Source organism: Belonocnema kinseyi, chromosome 8, assembly GCF_010883055.1.
Source record: "Belonocnema kinseyi isolate 2016_QV_RU_SX_M_011 chromosome 8, B_treatae_v1, whole genome shotgun sequence".
In the NCBI taxonomy this organism is placed as follows: Eukaryota; Metazoa; Arthropoda; class Insecta; order Hymenoptera; family Cynipidae; genus Belonocnema; species Belonocnema kinseyi.
In genome coordinates this window covers 86,230,847-86,255,870 of record NC_046664.1, presented here as the reverse complement: position 1 = coordinate 86,255,870, position 25,024 = coordinate 86,230,847, and the positions used below count along the sequence as shown (strand labels likewise).

Sequence of the window (25,024 nt, the reverse complement as noted above, 5' to 3'; positions counted from 1 at the left end):
GCAGGTCCCCTTATCAGAAGTAAAAATATATCAAATAAAGCTAAAATGGCAACACATAATTCTATATTTGTACCGACTGTACTATTCGGTAGCGAGGCATGGACTTATCAAGAAAAAGATAAGAGTAAAATTAACGCAATTGACATGAGATTCATGCGCATAATATGCCGGAAAACCCTGATGGACAAAGTAAGTAACGAGATAATTCTAAAAGAATGTGGTGCAGAAGAGACGCTAGTAGACACATGGGAAAGAAATCGGTTAAGATGGTTCGGACATGTTGAGAGAATGCCAAATGAACGACTAAGGAAACAAGTGTATCAAGGTAAAGTAAATAGCAGCGTGCCCAGAAGTAGACCGCGGAAAGAATGGGTAGAATGTGTGAATGAGACCCTAGTTAGAAGAGACATAAGAAGTCACAGAAACACGAGATCCTGCATGAAAAAATGCATGGACATAAAAGAAGCTAGAAAAGTATGCCAGAACAGGAAAATATAGCGGCAAATAGTTAATAAAAAGAGTGTCAGTAGAGTGAATGACGCCTGAAACAACAGACCTTGGCCACTAATGGACCCAAATGGGGAACCTTACATAATGACTTCGTGAGGTTCTTCGCTTGGGGTGATTGCTAGAGAGATTGATCAGCAACCTGAGTCCGAGCAGTGTTGCGGAACGAACGTGTTATTTACTTAAATAGCACGAGAATTCTGGATCAATCTGAAAAATCTCTATCCCTTCCACACATTACTCCTTTCCCCTACCGAGTGAGTCACGCCTACCCCGAAAGGGAAATGGCTTAATGGTGTAGTAAAAAAAAACGTGGCATAGTCAAACTTCATGCATTTATTTGTTTCTGAACTCTTTGGAGTTTGTCTTTAAATTCTCTGGAGTCTTTGAAATTTGAACTTTTTTGATTACCTTGAATTACCTTAAAATCTTTTGAACTGATCTAAAAATCTTTTGAATTCCCTTGAAGATAATTAAATTCGTTTTAATTCTTTTAAGTCCTTTAAATGTTTTATATTCTTTTGAATTCTGTCCATTTTTTTCTTTTTTGGATTCTTTTGAATTCCGACATGCTCCTGTTTCTGTCATGTGAATTGTTCAGAATTTCCTTGAATGGTTTTTAATTCTTTGGAAGATTACTGAATCCCTTATATGTTTTTTAGTTCTTAGAATGCTTTGTGTGTTTTTTTTAAATTTTGAACATTCTTTGAACTCCTTAAAATCCATCGAATTATATGAATTCCTCTGTATTTTTTTATTCTGTCGAATTCCCTCGAAGTATTTTGGACTCTTTGAATTCTTTTAAATGTTATTAATTCCACCGAATTCTATTAATTCTTTTGAATTATTTGAATTTCCTTGAATTGGTTGTAATTCTGTGAATTCCTTTGAATTCTTACGAATCTGTTAAGTTTTCGAGCTCACATGTTAATGCTTTAAAATGTATTGACCTATGGCTCTTTTTGAAGAACAATATTAAGGACTACCACCTCTGATGTCAAACGAGCGATATGATCGGTCTTGCAGTCGACGTTCCGTCCCTTTTAGCTTCATTCATCGCCAAACACGGAAGAGCACTTTCACATCGTGTTTAAGTTGCGGGGGAGCCGTTACCAATGCGTTTTCAGTGGTTTCCAGCACTCACATGCTTTTCACGCTACTCGGCCCATGAAATGCTAATTAACTAAGCGGGATCTCAGGTTACCTATGGCGGCAAGCCTGCAATTAACAAGCTTGTGTAATATATGTAATTGGACAATTATCTGGGTCGTGAAATTGCGGTCTGCTCGTGAATTTTTGGTTTTGATGCGTTTACTCATTTTCCACGCTATGAGGCGAATAGGGTGCGGTGCTTCATACATTTTTAAATTTCAGGAGATAAAGTTTCATATGCGTAAAGTAAATGTTCCATGAATAAGTGCATTATGCGATTATCGCCAGCAGGCAGAAGCTCATACTGTAGTGCAGTGTATTAACACGCAACAATGAATAGAATTATAAAAAATATAAGAAGCTGGAAGTAAGATCATGAAAGAATATTACTCAGATTTTTTACGAGTTGTTAAGACGTTTTAAATTCAAAGTGCTTCATTAAATTTGAAAATTTTCTGTAGGCCGGTATATTGAAAAATTAATAGAATTCTATGAATTTTTATTCTTATTTTTGAGATTATCTTTTATAATACTCTTATACACACAGTACTTTTGATATGCGAACGCCCTATCTCATTCTTTCACTACTGTCTTAAGGGCATGTGATACTTAGAAAATTGTCAATTTTACCAGTTTTAGATTCCCCCGGCTTTTTTTCTAGAATAATAAATATTTTGTCTTAAAAATTTGTTCAATGATAGCGAACATGCTAACGGACGTCCCCACACACTTTTTTTGTGGGTTAATTCAAAAAAGTTTTAATTTAGCAAAATGTGATTAATTTGCATAGCGCTTAGGAACAGCCGAATTTTTATCAGTTTTTTAATAATCATTTTAATTTGAAAACATACAATTATGAAATTGAATTTACAATTATTCAATCCCGGTCTTTTTTATACGATTTCGAATTTTTTATTTTGAAATACTACCTAATTAAGTAATCCTTGAAAATACACTTATTCTGCTAGCACAACAAAAAAACAGTCATTTAAAAGCTGAAAATGTTCTACGTTAATGAGCTTGAAGATGTTTATGTATTTATTTTTAGTCACCCGGAAGGATGTGTTAGTCTTCTTTTTTGTAAAATCGCGATATTTTTAGACTTTTTTTTGTTGGAAAACAAGTGACAGAAAGCACGGGGGGGGGGGGGCTTTTTTGTTTTACTGCCGACCGCTGGTGCTATTCTTCGACCCCTGGTTCTGAATGCTTGGATGGGACCTGGCCACGGGTATACAAAAGCATTTTTTCGATTTATCAGGCAATGTAAAAATGCTGATGGGAGTTATGTCTTTAAGAAAATCATTGTGAAACGGGATATATTTTGAACTTTTTATAGTACTTTTGTCCCAAATATTATTCAGGACTTATGACATCTAAAAAAATGCGATTTTTCTTGTACTTCTCTCTTGGCAAAGTTCTGCTAAGAAAATAATTATTTTGAATTTTTTTGTGCTTTTTTTTTAATAGGAACTTTCTGGAATATAAATCTCAAAAGCCAGGGGTCTTCAAAGGTATATCCTGTATCTACTAGCGATCCCAGGCTAATAGGTCGGATCTACTCGGTTTTGACCCAGAACTGTTTGCCGCTGGGAGCCCTTAAACTCGAGACCCTTATTTCTATTCGAAACTTCAAGCTAAACTTGAGTTAAATAAAATATTCAATGCAATTGTAATTTTTTTGCTCACAATTTAAATTCCCTAAAAATTGTTTTGTTTATAAATAATTCAAAATTTAATTTTCAAATTAAATTAAAAAGTAGCAAAAAAGTCACGCGTCCTTGAGTTTCTATTGCCTAATGAAGCATAATCAGTTTTAAAATCCATAATGACAAATTGTTCAATATTAAAAGTTAAAAAAATTGTTAAATGGACTTAAATAATTGATTATATTAGTATATCTAACAGATAAAAAAATAAATAAATTACCATTTTTACGATCTGTTAATACCAATACAAAGAATTTTCCCCCTTCTGTTGCGATAGCGTTTTTCAAAAAATTTCTATTCCAAATAAAAAGTCACTTTTTAGTTTTAAAGTGTTTTCGAATGAAAAAGTGTTTTCGAAAATTTGAAATTCGACAATTTAAGCAGTTTTGACTTTGAAACATTTAATATACTTTAAAGTAGTATCAAATTAAAAATTATTGTTATTTAAAAGCGCTAATGCAATTTCAATTTCTTTGAATTTTAAGTCATCAATTTTTTAAGTTTTCCTTTTTTCAAACTTTTATTCTGAAATAATTTTATTTACAGCTTCTCGATTTGAAAGATACTCTTAAATTTTGAAAGCCTTGAGTTTATTTTTGACCACTTGTTTTTATTACTATTAGTATTTTTTAAAATTATTTAGTATCATTAATGTCGAAAAAATTTATTTGTAAACAATTATCGGCAATTGCTTATTTCAAATACTTTAAATAAAATACTTTGTTTTTCAAGCTCTGTCCAGTTATACCAGAAAAAAAGTTTCGCTGAACCCTTCCAAATGGGATTTTTTTCAACGGGGTCATAAATTTCCTCTCAGTTTCCCGTCGAAAAAAATTGTAGATCTTGAAAAAGGCCGAGCGATCCTGGGTCACGCTACAGCAGTGGTCGGCAAACTTTTTTCTTCATTTTCACGTATGGTCAGGCACCACCCGACTTAATTTTTTCTACTACTTTTCGGTCTATTCATGTACCTTAGTGTGAGTGAGCTTACTCCAGCAAGGGTCTTTTGTCCACAGGCATGTCAAAGTAAGGAAATTTTAAAACTTAAAAGTTTTTAACTAGCGATTTGAAAATAGCATTATCAGCATCTACGAATTTTTCCGATTCCAATGATATATTACTTGCCTAGAAAAGTTAAAAATTTGAAGGAGTTTAATATCAAGAAACATCAGCTTTACAGTCAATTTAATACTAAATACTTCTCAAATTTTCAACCTTTATAGACAAATTAAATGTCTTTGGAATCGTAAAAATACGAAGATTCCAAATATATTACTTTCAAGTCACTGATTGCAAAATTACGAATTTTTTAATATCACAATTTTTTTCCCATTTTCTAACAAAGGACCCTTGAGGAAAGGGGTGGTCTGGCCAAGCTCGCAGGAACTGCCCTGAGAGCAGGTCACAGGGCAGTACCTGCGAGCTTGGCCAGAACACCCCTTTCCTCAGGGGTCGACCACTGCCGACCCTGCGCTACAGCAGTGGTCGGCAAACTTTTTGCTTAATTTTCAGGTATGGTCAGGCTCCACCCGACTTAATTTTTTCTACGATTATTCGGCCTATTCATGTATCTTAGTATGAGTGAGCTTACTCCAGCAAGGGTCTTTTGTCCACAGGCATGTCAAAGTAAGGAAATTTTAAAACTTTTAATTTTTCAATAAGCGATTTGAAAATAGCATTATCAGCATCTACGAATTTTTCCGATTCCAATGATATATTACTTGTCTGGAAAAGTTAAAAATTTGAAGGAGTTTAATATAAAGAAACATCAGCTTTACAGTCAATGTAATACTAAATACTTCTCAAATTTTCAATCTTTATCGACAAATTACATGTCTTTGGGATCGGAACAACACGTACATTCCAAATATATTAGTTTTAAGTCACTGATTGCAAAATTACGAATTTTTTAATCTCACATTTTTCCCCTGCAATAAGCACTTGTTAAAATTTTCAGCAAAAAAATTAAGTGAAACTTTTCCGGTATATCTGTCCTAAAAAAGTTCTAGTGGAACCCGAAGTATTTTTAACTTTTTTTTGACATAGAAATCACGAGTACTCGTAATAATTGCGAGAAAAAAATTTTTTACTTGAGTATACACTTGATTATACACCAGGAAAAAAAAATTGTATAAAAAAAGCATTTCCGATGAACTGCCTTAAGGGCATGTGATACTTACAGTTTCCCGGCTTTTTAAAAAAAAAATGAAAATTTTTAAAAACTCAATTCGGACATGCTATAAAATATCATAACGAACGTCCCCGGACTCTTTTTTGAGGGATAATAACAAAAAAATTGTATTGTGTTAAATAAAAGTTTTTTGCATATGCATTATTTTGAGGTTACGTCGTTTTTCATATCTGCCTTTCCGATAATCTGGAAATTATTTATGAAATAAACTTTTTTGATTGCCTGCAAACAAGGTCAGTTCTCGGAGATTAGTTACTATGTTTATTTGTAAGTCCAAAGTTTTCGGCCAAAAATATTGTGTAGTTTGTAAGTAACGCTCGGGTGAATTGTAACACACATATCCACGAAATATACATGCACGTTGTTAGCAATATTAAAATTTTGTTGATAAAAAAACACAAAAAATGTGTGTGGGGACGTCAGTTTAGCATGTTCGCTATCATTTCCCAGATGTTGAAGGCAAAATATTTCTTATCCTAGGTAAAAAACCGAGGGAATCTAACACTGAAAAAATCGATACTATTTCCTAAGCGCTATGCAAATTAATCACATTTTGCTAAATTAAAACTTTTTTGAATTAACCCACAAAAAAAGTGTGTGAGGACGTCCGTTAGCATGTTCGCTATCATTGACCAAATTTTTAAGACAAAATATTTATTATTCTAGAAAAAAAGCGGGGGAATCTAAAACTGGTAAAATTGACAATTTTCTAAGTATCACATGCCCTTAAGACAATAGTTGCGAAGTGAGGCGAATGCATCAGGTTGATCAGGATGGCACTCGGCACTGAGGGAGCCGGCAGGCGTGTTCAAAGTGGTTTATTGCAGAAGAAACTACCACAGCTACACACTCACACTTTTCCGGTTGAACTGGTATTAGTATGTACGATGCGTATCTCGATGCTTGCGCGTATGCAGAGGCCGTATAAGGTAGTGGGCGGGAAGCATGGTGGTAGCTAGCCGCAGAGAGTGCTCTCTCACTCTATCACAAGGTTCACAGGCATGCTTTCAGTCTGGGCGCATGCGCAAATCTCAGAATGGTACCTACTGCGCAGGCGCACCCGAGTGCCCGGGCACTGTTCGCAACGCACGCGGAGTTAGCCAGTAGAGCCGAGAGTCCTGTAGCGCGCGTACTTACAGACCATTCGACGTTTATAAAATCCGATTTTAATTCTAATCGTGTGGAGCACGAGAGAGATCGTGCTCTCTCTCCTCAGTTACTCGTCCACATTCGACCCCTTATTGTACACGCACTCTTTCTCTCTCACTCTTCTCCCCCTTGCTTGCAAAACGTAACAACAACAAAGGCCGGCGACAACGTGCACTCACGTTTACTGCAAATCTCATATGTATATAATACATAGCGCAGCAAACGGTCTTCCTTCGTTACTGACGCACGATTAATAACAATTCGCACGAGACCAACAGGCACGGTGACGCGGCAGTGATCGACACGACACATCCAACACGAGTCTTCATCGAAAAGTAAAACTTCTAATAAATAATCTCGTTATTAATCGCGCGCGCGCACAATTGGAATAATCAAATAATTGCAATGTGTGATAATACTAACACGACGCAAAGTATAGCGGACTACCTGTCACAGTTACTAAAAGACAGGAAGCAGTTAGCTGCTTTCCCTAATGTCTTCATACACGTAGAACGCCTACTAGACGAAGGTAAGCAACATTAATCCACTAATACTTCCTTGCGCATTTTGTTTCTTCCATGGGAGTACTATTGCTTTGGTGATGAATCATACTTTTTTATTGGTTACTTTTGGCGGCAAAATTTAAACTCGCCACTCAGTATTTCGCAAATTTAAACTCCGCGCTCACTAAAGAAAAGTAGTTTTCAACCGTCTCATTAGCAAAATGGTTTTTCATTTATCTCTAACTAATTGAAGTCACTAATTTAAATACCACTTTAAATTAGTAGGTGAACAATAGATAGAAATGTTTTCAGTATTATGCTTCTTTCTGAACCCAGTCAACAAACATTTTGATTGGGACAACTAAATAACTACAATCGTTTACTGATTTTTATGCAACATCAGTTTTGTAATTTGATTACCTACCCGAATAAAGCCTACAAGGAAATAATACTACCCCCATTTCCTTCCTTTTTTTAATATTAATCATTTTGTCATACTATGAAAACTTCCTCTCCACCGGAACTGGGTCTATTCGTCTCGCAATTAGCCTTGGGGTTTGGATCATTTTATCTTTGAATTAGGATCGCGTCACGTGTATCTGGTTATATACCGGGCGACGCGATTCTCGGATTCTCTGCGAATCGCCGGTGTTTGTCGAGGCGCGAGTGACGAAGTGTGCGAGATCTGTGCGTGTAATGCATGCGCATGTGTATGTGGATTCGTCAAGTAAATATAGTGAGCAGTGAATAGAATTTGAAGAATTCGAGTCAAGAGAACGCGCGTCTGTGTCTGTGACTGTGAAACTGGTTAGATATTATCTCGCCTCTGTAACTATTAAAAGTTTAAAGATGACGGGATTCTCGGACATATGACGCATGATTTATCCTAGAAACAAGATTTTTCACGACAGGAATTGCCAGATACGAGCGTTTGCCATCGGGTTGATTCTCTTCTTAATCATCGAACGTAGAACCTAACAACGCCTTTATTTCTGGATTCCAAGAGGGTGTTGCTACAAAAGTTCAGGCTTATTTTCAGATGATATTCTTCTCAAGATGCGAGTTTAAACCTGCAGAAGTTGGCCACCTACTGTACCCTAAATGTATACTATTTTTCCATTTTTCAGTTTAAAAACTACGGAAGAAAAGTTTCAGAGTATCCAAATTCAAAATAATTTAATTTTATAAAGCACCTACCCAGAAAAAAATAAGTAATTGAAAACTTTATTTTAAGACTCTAAGGAGAATGTAGGATAGGCCAGAAATTTCTAAAAAAATTTGTATAACGTTTATAACAAGGTTCAAGGTAAACCTCAAAATAATTAGAAGAGTAATCAAAATATTCCACAACTCTTAGCTCATAATTTCGAGAAAATGAATAATTTGCGGGCTCCTTATTATTTAGAAGATTCTTCTGAACCTTGTAATATAATCCAGCCATCACTCATTTATCTACACTCGTAGAAAATTATTGAAAATTAAGCACTTTTGACCTAAAACTATACCTTGTATTTCAGGTACTGCTAACTGAAAATTATTTGCATGCACTTTCAAATGAAAATTCTGGGATAAAAATCTATTATGTCCTATTTTATAAATGTTAAGCTTTTTAATTTAATTTCATGAATAATGTGTGTTGTTGTTATCATATTATATTGCTCAAATGTTTGAAAACATAAATTCCACAAAATAACGCAGATAAAATTTTAAATCTCGACCTAACCTATAAGTTACTTCACATGAATTTAATTGCAAGATTCTAGCATGATTTAGGTTAAACAATTCACATTAAAAATAGAAAAAGTTGACCAAGAGTGAATTCCGGGTGAATTAGAGTAGACCATTCTTTAAACTGCAATAATTCACTATTAGAGTATGTCTAAAAAGAACTCTATCGAAAACATCCTCCAGGAAGTCCTCGTGTTATTTTCGGACGAGGAAATGCGCAAGAAGTTTTCATATTTCTCATGTTAGGAAATTATCGTGGCTGCATTTTAATGTAACTTTTGCTTAAAATATCGAGAAAAGTCTCCTGATAATGAATTTTTAGGATAATTATTCGAAAAGTTGGTCTTAATTGTTGAAGCAAATTTTAAAACAAAAAAAAATACAATATTTAAGAAGAAATGTTGTAAAATATGCTTTGGAATATTTGAACGAAGACAAGTCTTTTTTTTACAATTAACCGTAATAATTACTAAATTTACGATAATAACCGTATTAAAATTGAAATATTTGCAGATATATATCTCAGCACCTATCTGATCCAAAAAAAATCGGAAAAGGGCAAATTGCTTTTCAAGGAAAAAGAAATTTTTCGATCGGAATAAAACTTTTGCTTATGTGCATATTTTAAAAGCCTTTTTTTCCCGGCAGCTATTTATATGGAATATTTGCACATATAGTTGTTCAAAAAGGCCGTTTTAAAAATTTGTATAGAAAGAAATGTCTTTTTTCGATCGAAAAATTCCTTTTTCATGTGTCGAGTATGTATTTTCAAAAACAATTGTTTATAATGTGGCAACTTTAAAATAGTCAATTGTACAAAAAAGTGTAAACGGAAAAATGTCTTGTCTCGAGTTAAAATGTCCAATATCAATTTTTCATTTTTTCCATAAAGTATATTTGTGTTAAGAAATTGTTTAAACAGTTAACGATTGTCTGTTTGAAAAACCACACTTTTGAACACTACGTACTGAACTATTAGTGGTAGCTCGATTAATAAACCTTTTAATGATTTTTTAGTAATTTGTAGCAAATCCTAAAGTCTTTCGAGTAAAATTTTGACAACTAATTTTTTCCGTGTAGCAAATTAAATACTTTTCTATATTATATCAGCGACCAAATTATACATTTTGTTCGTAAAATAATTGTCAACATCGAGGTCGCTTCTAACTTATTTGTAGGTTTATGGGCAATAAGATATAGGCATAAACCAGCAATTAAAAAAAAGTATATTTATATATTCAAGTTTAAACATTTAAAATAAATAATTTAAAATTATGTTTTTTTTCGTAATCTAATGTTTCGTATATTAATACTATGAAAGTATTATTACACATATTATTAATCTTTTCAGCCTGTAAAAAAAATAACAGCGGAGCTAGAGAGGATATTATTCACAGACTAAAAAGATAAATATTTTATAATACTTAAATAGTATTAATACACGAACCAGTAAACCAACAAAAAATAACATCGGGAAAAATTTTAATTACATCACTTAGAATGGTAAAAAGATAAGATAATTGACTTCGTTTCATGAACATTTTAATATCCTTACAATGGTTTCCTTGTGAAGATCATGACTAATTTTTATCATACGCGTTATAAAAAAAATTCAAGATAAGATTTACCTAATTTACATTAATTGAACCTAGAAATTCTTAGTAAACAATTCAAAGCATTCCTGGAAATAAGACCAATTTCCACATAATGGTATTCCATCTAATTTGTAAATATATGGCAGATGAATGTCGGCTAACTAATTTTCGCGTATACTTCAAATATCTTCGGCAATAAGATTTGGTATACCTACGGACCATCAGATTTAGGCCTTTTAGGGGACACATTTTGGAAGACCTTAGAACCCCTGCTGCTGCGTGTTATAGAAAAGAAAACTGATGTTTGGAGACTTGAAGATGGAGAACCTAGGTTCAACAATGAAGACTTCACAAAGAAAAGAGGATGAAGCACCTCTAATACTAATTTGAAGTTTAAATCGCTCAGTATCCTACCTACCATAATTCTGAACATTTAAGTAAATTCTCTTTAAGAAATGTTAATTGATTCATAATTCTAGCAAAAAATTAGTAAGATATGTCAGAAGAAAAAATTACATGGGAACTAACCTACACTCTGTAATTGTCAATCTAATGAGAAGAAAAAATACCCTCAATTTTAATGCCAAGGACAACTTTATGCTATATAGTCTAGAAATATTCAAGTAATTCGCTCCCGCTTCCTTCATGAAAAGTTACCTAAGTTTAATAATTTTTTGTAGAGATTTGTCATAAATGGATAGGCCCATTTTGTTTGTAAAGCAGACATTAGAGATTGAGATTATATTTAATATATCAAATTGAATGAGAAGAGATTGTTTTCCGCGTAGACATGAGTCAACTGTTTTGCGTACAGACCGCTCATTTTCTCATTATTATCGAACAGATTGGTTCTTTGGGAGGTATTGAAAATTTAATGTGCTTCCGACATCTAATTTTCGTGGCAAAAGATTGTACTTCTGATCAGAAGTATAGAAATTGATTAAATTATATAATGAAAATGAATAACTTCAAGTTTTCAATCCACAAAAGTTGGTTACTTTCTCAATAATAGCCTTGAGTTTACCTAAAGTTTGAAATCATCTAATTATTTCCAGTTACTGCAAAAGCTGCGTAAAGAACGTAAAGCAGTCCTTATCTTTTAAAAAAGGTTTTCATGGAAAATTGTCACGACTTCCATCTTTGGCAATACGCATTTGACCGCAAGAAGTGTTTTACGGCGCGTACTAATTTCATCATCACCTTCTATACTAGAGTCGGTTCATAAATCTTACATACATCCTTCGCGTTCTTTCTAAAGGATTTTCGTAGACGGAAATTGTTTGCGGCTTGTCATTAGATTGAGACCACCATCACGACGTCCGTAATAGGATTTGTTCGTTTATGCCAGACCAGTTTGGTTACATCACTCTTTTCAAAATGGTATCTACTCTACACTTTTTAGTCAAACGGGTGGATTGATCAGTCCGAAATTGTTGTTCGTTAACGAGTGATTTCGACGTTTATAACTATTTATGCGTATCGAACGTACAGAAACACGTTTGACTTTGGAAAGCGAAGGAGAAAGCTCGGTCACTTATTTTTTCCCAAGTGTTCCTCCATATAAGCGGCGTTGTCGTAAACCTCGGAAATGTGCGTTCTTGAATTATTCCAGCTTGAAAATATACCCACAAGTTGAATAGCGCGTTAATGAAACTTCATGGCAATATGCAGGATTCTCTAAACAAAATTTGTTTAAAAGAAATTTCGATACTTAATTAAAGGACCTTGAATTTTTTTGGCGAACACGTTTAGACTTGATATTTAGTTTTTGTTGTTATCCTGACACGTGTTTGAGTCACTATCACATACTTGAAGGTATGATTCATCATCCATTTATATATTATGATGATGGTGCCCCATCATAAATAAGGTAATTCTTGAAAAATGGATTTGTAAAGAATGATCATCAATGCATAAATGCTAATCCTTGTGGCCAGATCTCACGTTTTTTTCCAGCTAATTTAATGAAGCCTACCGTCTTCTTTCTACTCCCAAGAATTTTTCCATGTAATTCATCTATTGAACTTGATCAGCGAGGAAACTTGCCTCTATCTGAGAAGTGGAGTTTGTTTCCAAGATGTTTAACTCCATGCCCTTTTTGTTTATCTTCAGTCTACAGTCTACAGCATATGGAAGGACGACACTCAGATCCTTGTTGACGTTGTTCACCATCTCCGATGGGTCTAAACGCGTCGCGAACTCGTTCAAGGATCTATTTCGAACTGGCATGGCAAGTTTTCTCGGTGACCCAGTAGCGCGAATAGAACTCATCGTCGTCAGGTGCGTCCTTTCGAAACTGTAACTCGCGTGCGAAAACTTGGACGAGTTTGCCAATGGGTCAACTCAATCATATGCGAATGGACATTTCGAGGTCCGCCAAATTATATGTGAACAATGCTTTTTACTTATAAAAAATTCATTCTACTTTCCGCAAAATTATGCTTCCAGTCTCGTGAGTTACTTAGAATGAGTAAAATAAAAACATGCAGTTCATGTTTTTAACAACGGAGAAAAGCAGTTGCACAACCTTTCCCTTTATTGAAGGAGGCGGTCATTGACAGCCATCAGCGTTCGAAAATTATAATAATTATTGAATTCGTTACGCCAGCCAAATGAATATGGTAGTCGCTGAGAATTTTGTTTCATTGAGATTCTGCCCGAGGAAAACCTACCAATTTAGACTTTGATCGAAAATTATCTCTTAGGTTCTTCAACATTGGACATTGTAGTACCACAACATCCTGTTAGCAATCGTAAAATTAAAAGAGGCGTCATCATGACTCACAAATTCTAGGTGTTTTTTGACCAAGAAAAATCTAGTCACAGAAGTTTCTTTTGCCACAAGAATGTAGGTGTCAAGATGCCTACAAACCAAGTGCTAAATGCGGTTAGATTTTGTTTCTGCAACCTCAACATTTATGTACATCATATTATTCTTAATGCAAACATTAACATTTGAATTTTTAACTACCTGGTCTATTTTTTGGCAATAAAATGAATAATTTTGTGATTAGTAAGCTTACTTACGAGATACTTCTTAGTTATGCAGATATATATGCGAAAATCTGTAGGTTTGCCCTCTTATAATTTCTTAACATCTGCACGAAAAGTCGTGTAAATTTGTACACAGTAATAGATGATGTCCCTGGGCAGGTTATAGACTTGTTTTTATTAGCGAACTCATTGTCATTTGACCGCACTCCCACACGCGGGCGGACCAGTCGGTTTAAGCTTGTTGATTATAATAACAAAATTAAACAATGAAAATTATTTTTGACATGATAAAGTTCCTTAGTTATTAAAGTCTGATAATTTTAACGTATGAATCATATATTCAATGTCAGATAGATCATTTACAAGCATAGGCTTGTGCACATACCTTATGGCAGAATCGGCTTATCACCATGTAAATTTCTGTAGGTATTTTCTCGTTACTTTTGACGCGGAAAAGTTGGTGTACATCCTAAACTCACATAACCTGTTCAGTGTAAGATGTGACGTGAAATCTGAGCGAAATGACTCATTATACATGTACTAAAAGTATCTGAAATGGTAATTGCTTCACTTTTCTGTTTGTTCTTATAGTAGCGTAGGTATAAAATAAATTTCCTAGGTATACGTATATATACAATATACATCTTACTAATCAGCTTCGCGGTGTCGAATTGATTGCCCACTATAGGGCGAATCTTCCCAACTGATAGAATTTCAACTACCCGAAATAATATCAAAAGCTTTTTACTGACCTATGACTTCATTTTTACTGAAATATTATCACAAAGCTGAGTATATCAGCTTCATTTGTGCCATATAAGAATCAGAAGGGAATCAACAGACATAAAAAAAGCAAGATCTTCTTTGCTACTTATCCTGGTCAGTGACCCTAAGATTTGAAATGATTTGTATATAAAATATTGAAGATCGGATATATCACTGTATAGAACGAGTTGCTCCTTCACCCTCACCGGCCCACCTTATATACTGACTTAATGCCTCCACCTCAAGTCTCTTGCACGCCCGTCCTTGCGCCCCCGCCCCTCCGATTCCATGCGGCCGCATTCCTTCTCGCGAGCGGCCTGAGGCCCGTTTTGATCCCCTTGCCGTTTCGCGTTTGCTCAGACTCTTACAGCTTACCCGCCTCACCATGAGTATGCAGCAAAATTGACAATCCGCCGAAGCACACTTTATGTCCATAAAACTCTATAAATACTATGATAATTTCAATACTTCAGTTCTGGTTATTATTCACCGATTTGAAGGCAGGATAATAATCTTTAGAATCTTAACCAGGGAAAACAAATCGAGAAAGAAGGTTTTCGAAAGCCTGGAAACAATTAAAATCTCGTCCAATATTAAAAAGAGATACGAAATGATCTAGAGGCCTTATCACATTTTTAACGACTGTGTTAACTGATTTGAGATCTGGATATGTCATAGAATCGAAAGATTCGTCAGATTATGAATTGTCCTGTTTTCTTCAAAAGGTATTTTTATGTTTCAAGTCTATCCGAATGACAAATTTTACGAAAATTGAGAAACAGCAGACCGGAAGGATATGCCTGATATACTCAAGTCTTGAAAACTACTTGATGAATAAGACATACATAAAATTATGTTGTATGTTAACAGGCTAACAAATCAAAACTGATAGTCGTATCAAAAGGACACCACAATCGACATCTTAAAGAAAAGCCACTATCTTCAATAACATATCATTAGCCTCATTGTACTTTTATGTCTTCCAGACAGGTAGTTCTGAAGTTTATAAATATGTTTCCCAGGGCAGTGTGCATACGTACTACGCACGTCGAGAGATTCTACTTTTGCGACACCGTTAGTCTCCTTCACCCACTCCCATTTTGCAGCATCCAAAGTTAGGTTCTGGCCTGTATTTTCGCCTACGTCCTCTTTCGTGGTGCAACGAATCCTTTATCCAAGATAAATCCGCTAAAATGTGCTTAATTCTGCGATTTATTAATTATAAATAAGCAACCTCCCAATACTCAGAAGACTTTCAGGAATGCGAAGTAGACATAATCCAGCTACCTGATAGAAAATGCAGACAGGGAAATTTTCTGTCAATTCATTTCTCTCACTTTCTAAAAATCAAGTTTTCTCCAAAAGAAACTCTGATTATCAGGAAATTGAATTCCCGCATAGAAAATCCACCATAATCTTCGGATTGCCTTCTATTTTATATATCAGGATCAAATTAAAGATTGATTGCAAATACCTAGTACAACTCATGTTTCAGGCGTTTGGTAGGAACAAACAGGTTATTAAATTCGAGGTTTTAATTTGACAATTTGGGGCTCCTCTTATCTACTCATCTTGAATCTAATTGATTCTGATTTCCATGTCGAATTCCGAGTTAGTCCTTGCGGGGGTCCTAACGGGGGCGTTACTACCTATTCATAGACCAAGGCATTCGCGAGGGCCGAGCTTTTAGGAATCGTATGCACGAAGCAAGGCGATAATAAACAGCCACTCGTCGACATAGAGCGAACCAGTCATAACTTTTTTCAGCTTTCCATTCTGCGCCAACTCGCTGAGAGCGGTTTCTTGTGTCGTTATGTATACTGTACCTACTACACACGTATAGTGACCATGCTGAAAACGTCGACCGATCGTCGTCGCTAGGGCAGGGACCTATAAGAATTTCTTCAGCGTGATCACGTGTCCCTGCATTTGTAAACACATGTCTCACATGGTCTCCAGCCTTTCTTATTTCAACTTTGCATAATTAAATGTAGAGACATTTACACCAAAGCGTGGTCTCAATAGTGATAAATTGGAATCTTCCAATTTTTGGAATTCAAATCTGAAGAGAAGAATTTCTTTTACCTTTTTTAAAATTTCTGGAAATATACGTAAAGTATATTAATAGTGGATATCCAACTCTTCACAGTGTTCTGCAATAACAAGATCTCACTTGTTATTTTTGCATGAGTAATGTTGGGAATGAGGACTATAATATCTGCAGTTGTATCTAGGCAAGTAACGTAACAAAAGTCCTTGTGAGGTGTTCAAGAATGATTTCATTGATCACCGTGTGTTTTGAATTCTCACGCTTGCGGTTGCAATTTGCGTTATGGTAAGATCGTTTCGAGAGGAATGGCCGTCTCGATGCCGGTTCTGCGTCCACGTATGCGTGTGGGGTACCGGATCCAGCAGCGTCGGCTGGTAAGATTGCCCTATAAGGATATACTTGAGGAACACGACTCGACTCCACGATCTCCATGGGCATGGTCGCGATTCCCTTTGGAGAAGCTTACCGCCACACCGGCAACAATTCCAATGTGAATGGATTCAGGAGTACAACAGAGAGGGAGAGCTTATGTGTTTCCCACTCTCAATACATATACTCACTCTTTCTTCCTCTCTGCCATGTCCCTTCTCTCATTTATTCTCACTAGTACCGACTTAACCAGGGAAAGCGACTCTTTACGGAACTTTAGAGGCTTACTTTTAAAATGTCCTGTAATCCGAGAAATCTGAGTGATTGCCTATATCTGGCGAGTTTTATTTGCAAATTTGCTCATTTGAATTTGAGAACAAAATTTCTTTTTGCCCTAGATCGATGTCTATGATTAATGCATTTTTTATGGAAGCCGGTTTTACACAGAATCATTAACAGGTTTTCTTTTAGGACGAATTTAAGTTTTATTGGTTTTTGATATAAATTGGAGTGCACCATCATACGGGCATAAACAGGTTTCAGAACTGCATCATGTCTGAGGAAGATGTGTGTACAATATTTCATCTCTCGGGATTTACGAAATAGCGCCCTTTTTTGTCTTGATTTGAAGAATCATCAACAATGTTTTTCTTTTTATTAGACTTGTGTATAATATTGCCAGGCTGTCTTAAAATTAAGTTACTAAAGTGAATTCCATCACACTCAACGCGTGTTAAGTTTTTCTAAAAGATGTAGCAAAATAATTCTTGCAAGTTTACATGTTGTGGAATACTTCAGCACATCTTCCTGATTGTTGCATCATTACCACGTGTTAATCTTAATATTTAGTAATCCCTATTGTACTCATTTTCTCAGTGTTTACTTGTCCAGGCTGAATATAATAACCTGAAGATCATAATGGTGATAACCCGTAGGTTACGCCATTACAGTCTCGGGCATTTATTACAGTCTCGGATTTTGGAATAGGTGCTATGGGAACAGGATTATATAGGTCACTTAAGGAACAGAGGGCTGCACTTTCTACATACTGATTAGACTTTTGCCTCGCATCTATGTCTCCTTATAAGGTCTTATATACTTATTACTTACTCTCGTGTGGGTCCATCACGTGACGTGTTGCACTTGACCTCTCGATAGAAGTCTGATAGGATCTGTCAGAGATGCTTGCGGCCCGGATGGAGTTTTTTCTGATATTGAATAATACTTAGATCTTCATTTATCCGTTACTTAATTTCTCTATATTCACGAAGAAGAAGTAAACATGCTTTACAAATCGATTCTAATGTGTCCTATCGCTATACAATGTACTTGTATATTGAGATATTTTTGGCATGTTTGACAGTCTTTTTGCATTTTCGACTTAAGTAACCACTACTTTTGAGCAATGAGGAAAATATTTATTCCATATTATTACTCATGGCTTCAGTTAATTGTACATATAAAACTTATTGTAAAAGACGAAACATAATCGTAAAACGCGAGCTGGAATGAAACTGGACGATTGGGGACAGAAAAGTTTCAAGGTGAATTTCTCCTGTCCAAAGTAATAGTTCTAGGTAGTCGTTCTATCTCCGTTAATAAATATCAGAAATAACAAGCCAATCACTGTCATTGTTTCGGCAAGATCTTTACGATAGTTTTATGTGACTTTTATGGCATGGAGTACTTCAACTTCTAAAGATCCGGGCCACGATATGCCATTGTCACAGTTATTGAGTACTTTATGGGCCTTTGCTGAATGCAGCTTTGCGCAATCAACCGATCACTCGTATCGACGATTCGAGAATTGTCAATTGTGCATTGCAGTCGCAAATTTGATCTTTTTATTTTTCTGTGAAAAAATCATCTAGTGATGTCAAATAATGAATGTTTCATGAAGAAAAATAAATGCTAAATCACAGATGTTAAAGGAAAGTACCACCTAACATACATATAATAACGGAAATCTTGCTGAGATATTTAGGCGTAAATGAAATAATATATTTGGTTTCTTGAGTGGTCCTGTTAGTTCCTGTTCAGCACAGCTATTTGTTTCATTTTATTTACCCAAAATTGTATGCTTTTTAGCACTGGATACCTTTTGTATAAGTCTATGACATAATACAAAGCTATCTCTCTGTCGGCCACTTCATGTCACAGGTGTCGTATGCAAACTAGTGTAAAAATGATGCGATTATGCATTTTTCTCCACATTTATTATAATATTAGTGTAAATTGTTTTTATAGAATACAATGGTTAAAGAAAGTGCTGCTTTACCCCATTGCGTATAGGTATATTCGCACGCGTAGCTTGCGCATATGATTGTTCTAGGAACGATAGATTGTGATTCTATATGCAAAGCCGCTGCGTTACATTTGCATAAGTCGTTTTTGATCGTGTGCCGTATTCGTACCATTTTTGTTGATTATCCTACCAGTCGAACCATAACCTACATTCATTATCGTCGCCACTTCATCGTCTATAGCTCTTGTCATTCACATTTCATACATGCGTGCTTGCGTGCCCTATTTACAATCCTTGGGCGGTCGTAGAAATCAGGTTGTAGAAAGAGTGTGTGCAGGACTGACTAAAGCTACGACTCACAAATCAATATTTTTTAACATAATATCATCCATCTTCCGCATGTTTTTTCATACATATCTTGACATCCAGGGAAAGATCATTGCCCTAATTCGTCACCAGAAACACAGGAAAAGTCTAAACTTATTTTGAGTCGACTCATGAGCCAAATTGAGACGCAGCATTTTTTCATCTAAAATAATATTAATTCAATTTTTAAACACAAGGAAATTATACCAAAATGCCTTGATTGAGGCACTCTTCACGAGAAAATCAAGTGTTCTGAAATCCTTTAAATGATAACCGTTTGGCACAATTTTGACGGAAGTATAGATCGCACCGCAATAACCAACGATAGGTGTAAAGTCAGGAAATTGTGTCGATCTATTTATAAAATTCTTGTGAGTTATATGCAGCAATGAAATATATTTCTCTATTGCTTCTATGAACGCGCTGTTTATGTGTCGAGTGCAAAAAATCGCATTCGTTGCACCTGAAAACAGTTTCCATCTTTCGACACTGTTAAAGCATAATCACCAATAGTTCCTCACGGAATTTGTCCTCTGCTAATATAATATGTCATAATTGACTAATCGAGAACGAACACATTCCACGTTTAGCAACGACGGATGTAATAAATGTTTATTGTGGTTCTCGTTCACTGAACATTGAATCAATATTGTATACTTACAATTAGTTCTTTATCTTTTGACCATATTGACAAATATTTAATTTTTCCTTCTTTTAGTTTTTATTGCTTTCAATATTTAACAATGACAATTCCCATTAAAATTGATTTCATAATGAATTCCATTCAACCGCCCATTCAGCTTTTTCTTATTCATAACTTTTGTCATAAGTTTCTCGATTTCTTCACACAAAAATGCCTACGCATCATTACTTACAACAGAATGTTCAAGTCGCGTATACAGAAATTAAACTCTAATGCAATAAAACGAGTGTCTTTGCTCTATGTAATCGAAGCTTCCTCTCATATACCCGTCAACTCACCCACTCACGGCAAATGCCCACGCGCACTTTTCACGAAGAGGTCAAAGTCATTACGCTTAATTCCCGTAAAAAAAAGTGGAGGAAAATACTTTGAAAGTCAAGGTTTTCGAACCCGTTGACCTGCGGTAGAAACGCAATTTATATTTCTTTCAGTTATCAAAACAACAATGAAATCAATCCAAAGAGATGCAATAAATGAAAACATAATTATATATGAACATGAATTGTAATTCGACCGCCCGGAGGTTCTTTCATGAAAGAAGGCAGCCGCGATACGAATAATTACTAGGATTGTTTATTTATTTCTTATTGATGACAGTGCTAAGTTCCCATTGAATGCTCTTAGTAATATAATTGCTATTACCAGACTATTACAATTGCAAGTCTTTTTTCTGTATTACTCCCGAGAGAAGGACCTCGAGAAGTAATAAATGTGTAGAATGAAACATGATCAAACGAGGTTTTATTGGCTAGGAATCTTGGTTAAGATAAGAGTGGATTACTTAGATTAATTAGAATTGCTGATTGATGTAACCATGATTTCTATACGTAACTTATAGCAACTGTACCAACTGCAGATGGCTACTTGATAGACAACAGAATTACAAGCGTTCAGTTCTCTTTTATGAAATAACTGAGTGATTAACCGATTGAGCAGTTCCTCGGATTTGGCGGATAAGATGTTAAGGAAATTACCATAGGAATTGAAATGTGGGTGGTGTGAGGTTGTAATCTAACTGAGGACAGGTTGGACAATAAATTTGAACGGTCGTCGGTTGATCGCACATGTGCAAAAGCGCAGGCGTGTCGCAAGTGCAGAAACCAGAAACGAGTGTGTATTCTTGTTTCTGGCCCTCGAAGGGCGCATAGGGGCCGATGACCGTGCTGACCCGCTGCACACTTCACGGCGGCATCCACGAATGACGAAGCTCGTGCCGCGGCTTCGTTCCATCCATGGCATTATATTCTCCCCAGTTGGTGGGAGGTGAAAGGAATCCTCTCTCTCGTCTTCTCCATCTTGCAGCTTCCACGCGCTTCGGTTTCCTCTTCGTCTCGCCTACCGTCTTCTTGGATATGCATGACTCCGAAAGTCGAACCAAAAATGACCTTCAATTCATTAAGAACTGTTGTTGTCAAAGATATTTTTATACGATTGAATTTTAATATATATCACCATCTGATGAATATCTCACAAGTGATAAATAAGTTCATAAAACAGATTAGCTATTTTATAATTGTTATAATCAGCGTTAGGTTTTTGTTTTCGTTGAATATGTATCCAAATTGCAAGTTGACCCACTTATTTCATCTCAGAGAAGTCTCACTTATTTTCACGTTAGAGACGAAGCTGGTTTTTTCAATCAAAGTGATTCATTGTGCGATAAACCTGTCATATTGTTATGCACTGCGAAAACTGCTCGCGTTACCTGACTGACAGTCTTATGGTTGCTTGCGAAGAGAACTGCCAAGCTCGGGTCACATGGCAAACCCTAAAATTTACTTAACAGAAGTCTACATTTTCTCTTGTGGTCAAGTTAAAATTTACAACGTCCGCTATTTTAGTATGCGTCACTTTATGCCGTTAATATCTTACTTTGTAGTTTTGATTCTCAATGCTGTCAAAAAAAAAGGCAGATGCATATTACTATCTGACTTCGAAGTAAGAACGATTAGTAAATCTGTCTGGCTTGTTGCGAAGACAGCAATAATAATCATGTCAGAGTAGTTGCAACCCCGTTGAAAATATTCAGGTGAGGATAACTATATTGAACTCTCGAATGTTTAATTCATACATAGTATAGACTATAGAGTATAGTTTAACCAAGCCATTTCTTACGTCACGTAATATGATCCATGGTAGAAGACATATCTTATTTTTTTTTTAAAGTTTACCGCAGTCCCTTTACATTTTTAAAAATCTCTACATCAGGTTAGAACGAAAATGGCTCCATTACAAGAAAAAACCTCATGAATTTAAAGTTCAGACAGTCATTGCAGCATCAATTCCTTGTAAGTCAGCTGTTGCCGTTAACAGCCAGTCAGCTGTTTGTAGACTACACTCCTGTGCTTTTCTTAGAACTTCACTTCCGCCGTTATTTCGAACAGACATTGTTTCGTATCAGTTGGATCTCTTAAGTCAAACTGAAGCCCCTTCTGAGCCTCGTTTCCTGTACAGACACCGGCGACATTGACTCTGAAAATTAGTTAAATACATATTCTTAAAAAATAATTGCTTTATTCACATTTTTATTATATTTAGCATTATCTAATCGATTATTTGTCTCCTATGTTTCAGGTGAGTTTCTCATTGTTCATCAGCATACTTAAGGGATTTTCATAAAGTGGTAAGATTTACTAGTAATTTTAATTCCAGCGAAACAATTTCATGAAAGGCATAAAATTTCACTTGCGACTTATGAAGTCGATGCTGAAATTGCCAGCTTAATTACTTCATGCACAAAAGCATACATAAACATCCCACGTATTTCAATAAACCTCAAGTCCTTATTCACTTACTTCGAAATCTATAAAGATATTTCAAAAGAGGTAGTGTAATACTGTAAAGTGTAAATTATAACTGCATGTTTCTCGCTTCATTCATGAGGCTCAATGAATCGAATCGGTTCGTCCGAGATCAAGTGAAATTTCTTCACGACATTTAAAACGTGGGCGTTTATACCCTTTTGGAGGAAACGGTATATGGAGTTCCATTTATGGAGTACTCACACATTGTAGATAAAGACTCTGGAAATAATTCTAGGTTAAGTATGAGGCTCAGCGGATCTTCATTGATACACTCGTGACAGTGAACAAATTAAATGGACTTTTCCTGAACTATCTTACTTTTATTTTTCATTATTTTCAAAGAAGAAAAATTTGGCTTGGTGCATATTGCTTCACAGGAATTCAATGCCACCTCAGTTGGAGCTCGGCGAAGCACTTCACTCCCGCAAAGCTCGAACCACGCCTCGAAATTTTATCGAGGGTCTCCATCTTCCTGCGAACTCGAGGAGAAAAAATGCTCAGCCATGCTTAAAACCGTCCTCTGTTTTTGTCAATTAGATGCTTAACACCCAAGGAATCACGGTAGGAAATCATGTGAAATCGAAATTTAAAACAATTGTTCAAAGTAATAATCGAGTGGTCGAATGTGTCTTATAATTATACTGATTAGAGATACGACCAGTAATTTATTTCAAATCACGGCTCGAGGAATAAAATTTCCTTTCAATTGCTCCCCTGTCCAACACTGTCAAGAGTTCATCATTTCGTCAAATTTGGTAAGATGTCATCAACCGGAAGAATTATTGTACACTGAGTAAAAAAGCCTTAAATCAAAGAAAATCTGCTTGTTCCAAAAAATGATCTTACTGAGTACGTCCAATAAAGCATTTCTTTAATACAAAGAAATGCTTTTATTTAAACCAAAAGTATGAAATTATTATTGAAAATTAATATTTATTACAACGATTTTAGGAAATGATTTTTAAATACATATAACTATATTTACTTGCAATAATCGTGTTCAACTTTTAGCAACGGATGAATTTTTTTTTTCAATTCGATGAATAATTATTTATCTGGAAAAAGTATACGAAAGCCTTCTTGAGAAAAAGATAGTTCGAGTTGAAATTGTTTATTTAGCAGTAGTTACTTGGGTTTTACATTTTTACTTTTTCCGCAGGAAGAGGCAACCATACTTATTCAAGGGCTGATTATCTTCCTTTAAAGATTATTTACTGCTAAGTTTCAGCCTTTTGCCTACAACAAATGCTAATCCACAAAACTCTAAATAACTTTGGTTAAAAACATAATTTTTACCAGAAATATTCTGAAAAAGTAAGCTTCTCTGTCAAAATTCGTAAAAAAGTTAATAATGATTGTACTTTCGTTGAATTTTGAAGTCATTATAAAAGTTTGATGAATGGACAGATAATGTACATCGTTCACATTCAACTTAAAATTATTCAATATTTGAAGTCTTCTGTAAAATCGTGGAAAAGAATCAAGAATGCTGGAGAAAGAATCGAAGTCTGTAGAAAAGATATTTCGGGACATATAATTGTTTATCTAAAAATGTGATTATCATTAGTAGATAATTTTGTTTTTTAAAAGATTCTACGTCAGACAGATGAGAATTTTAATTAACAAATTTAGTAATTTTCTATGACGCTTCATTCAATTTTTAAAATTTGAAATACTATTTTCGCGGGAGTGGTCGCCAACAATGAAAATTACATGTGTGGTCCAACGCATGGGACCCACCAACTTTCTCCCTGGGTTCACAACCAGAATTTTATAAACTCTCATAAATCATAAATCATTGCTTGAATTTCGTAAAAATATAAAGGCCCTTTTTTGAAACATGAAGGTGGGCACATTTTTTAAATAATAGCCCTGAGTATAACTCAAAATAAAGTTTTCGAAAAGGGATCACACTGTAAGTCAGGATTAAAATTTAAAAGACCGGTTTTATCCAACTTTCTGATATCCCGCTCGTAACACTTTTATATTTTCAGTTATTCAAATCAGTCTTTGCGAAAAAATCACAGTTGCTGGCATTCCGGCTCTAGCAAATGTTCTAGAATTAATAAGTTTGAAATTACATCCAGGAGACTATTTGGCGAGATTTTCAAAGTTATTTCCATTTGCAACTTATAATTATCTCATGAATGAAATTAAGTATTCCTAACAAGGTCCTGGTCTAAATTGTAGTTACGAT

At 35.1% G+C, this 25,024-nt stretch overlaps 1 protein-coding gene across 11 annotated transcripts in view; it reads left to right on the top strand.

Moving 5' to 3' along the window:
- Positions 1 to 6,667: 6,667 nt before the first annotated feature.
- LOC117178765 (protein held out wings) overlaps positions 6,668 to 25,024 on the top strand; it is a 78,378-nt gene continuing 60,021 nt past the window's right edge. For all 11 annotated transcript variants that reach the window (XM_033370222.1, XM_033370216.1, XM_033370224.1 and 8 more), the window contains exon 1: positions 6,668 to 7,234. In XM_033370222.1, the coding sequence (XP_033226113.1) occupies positions 7,111 to 7,234 (124 nt within the window). In that variant the 5' untranslated portion in view covers positions 6,668 to 7,110. The remainder of the gene's footprint in view (positions 7,235 to 25,024) is intronic.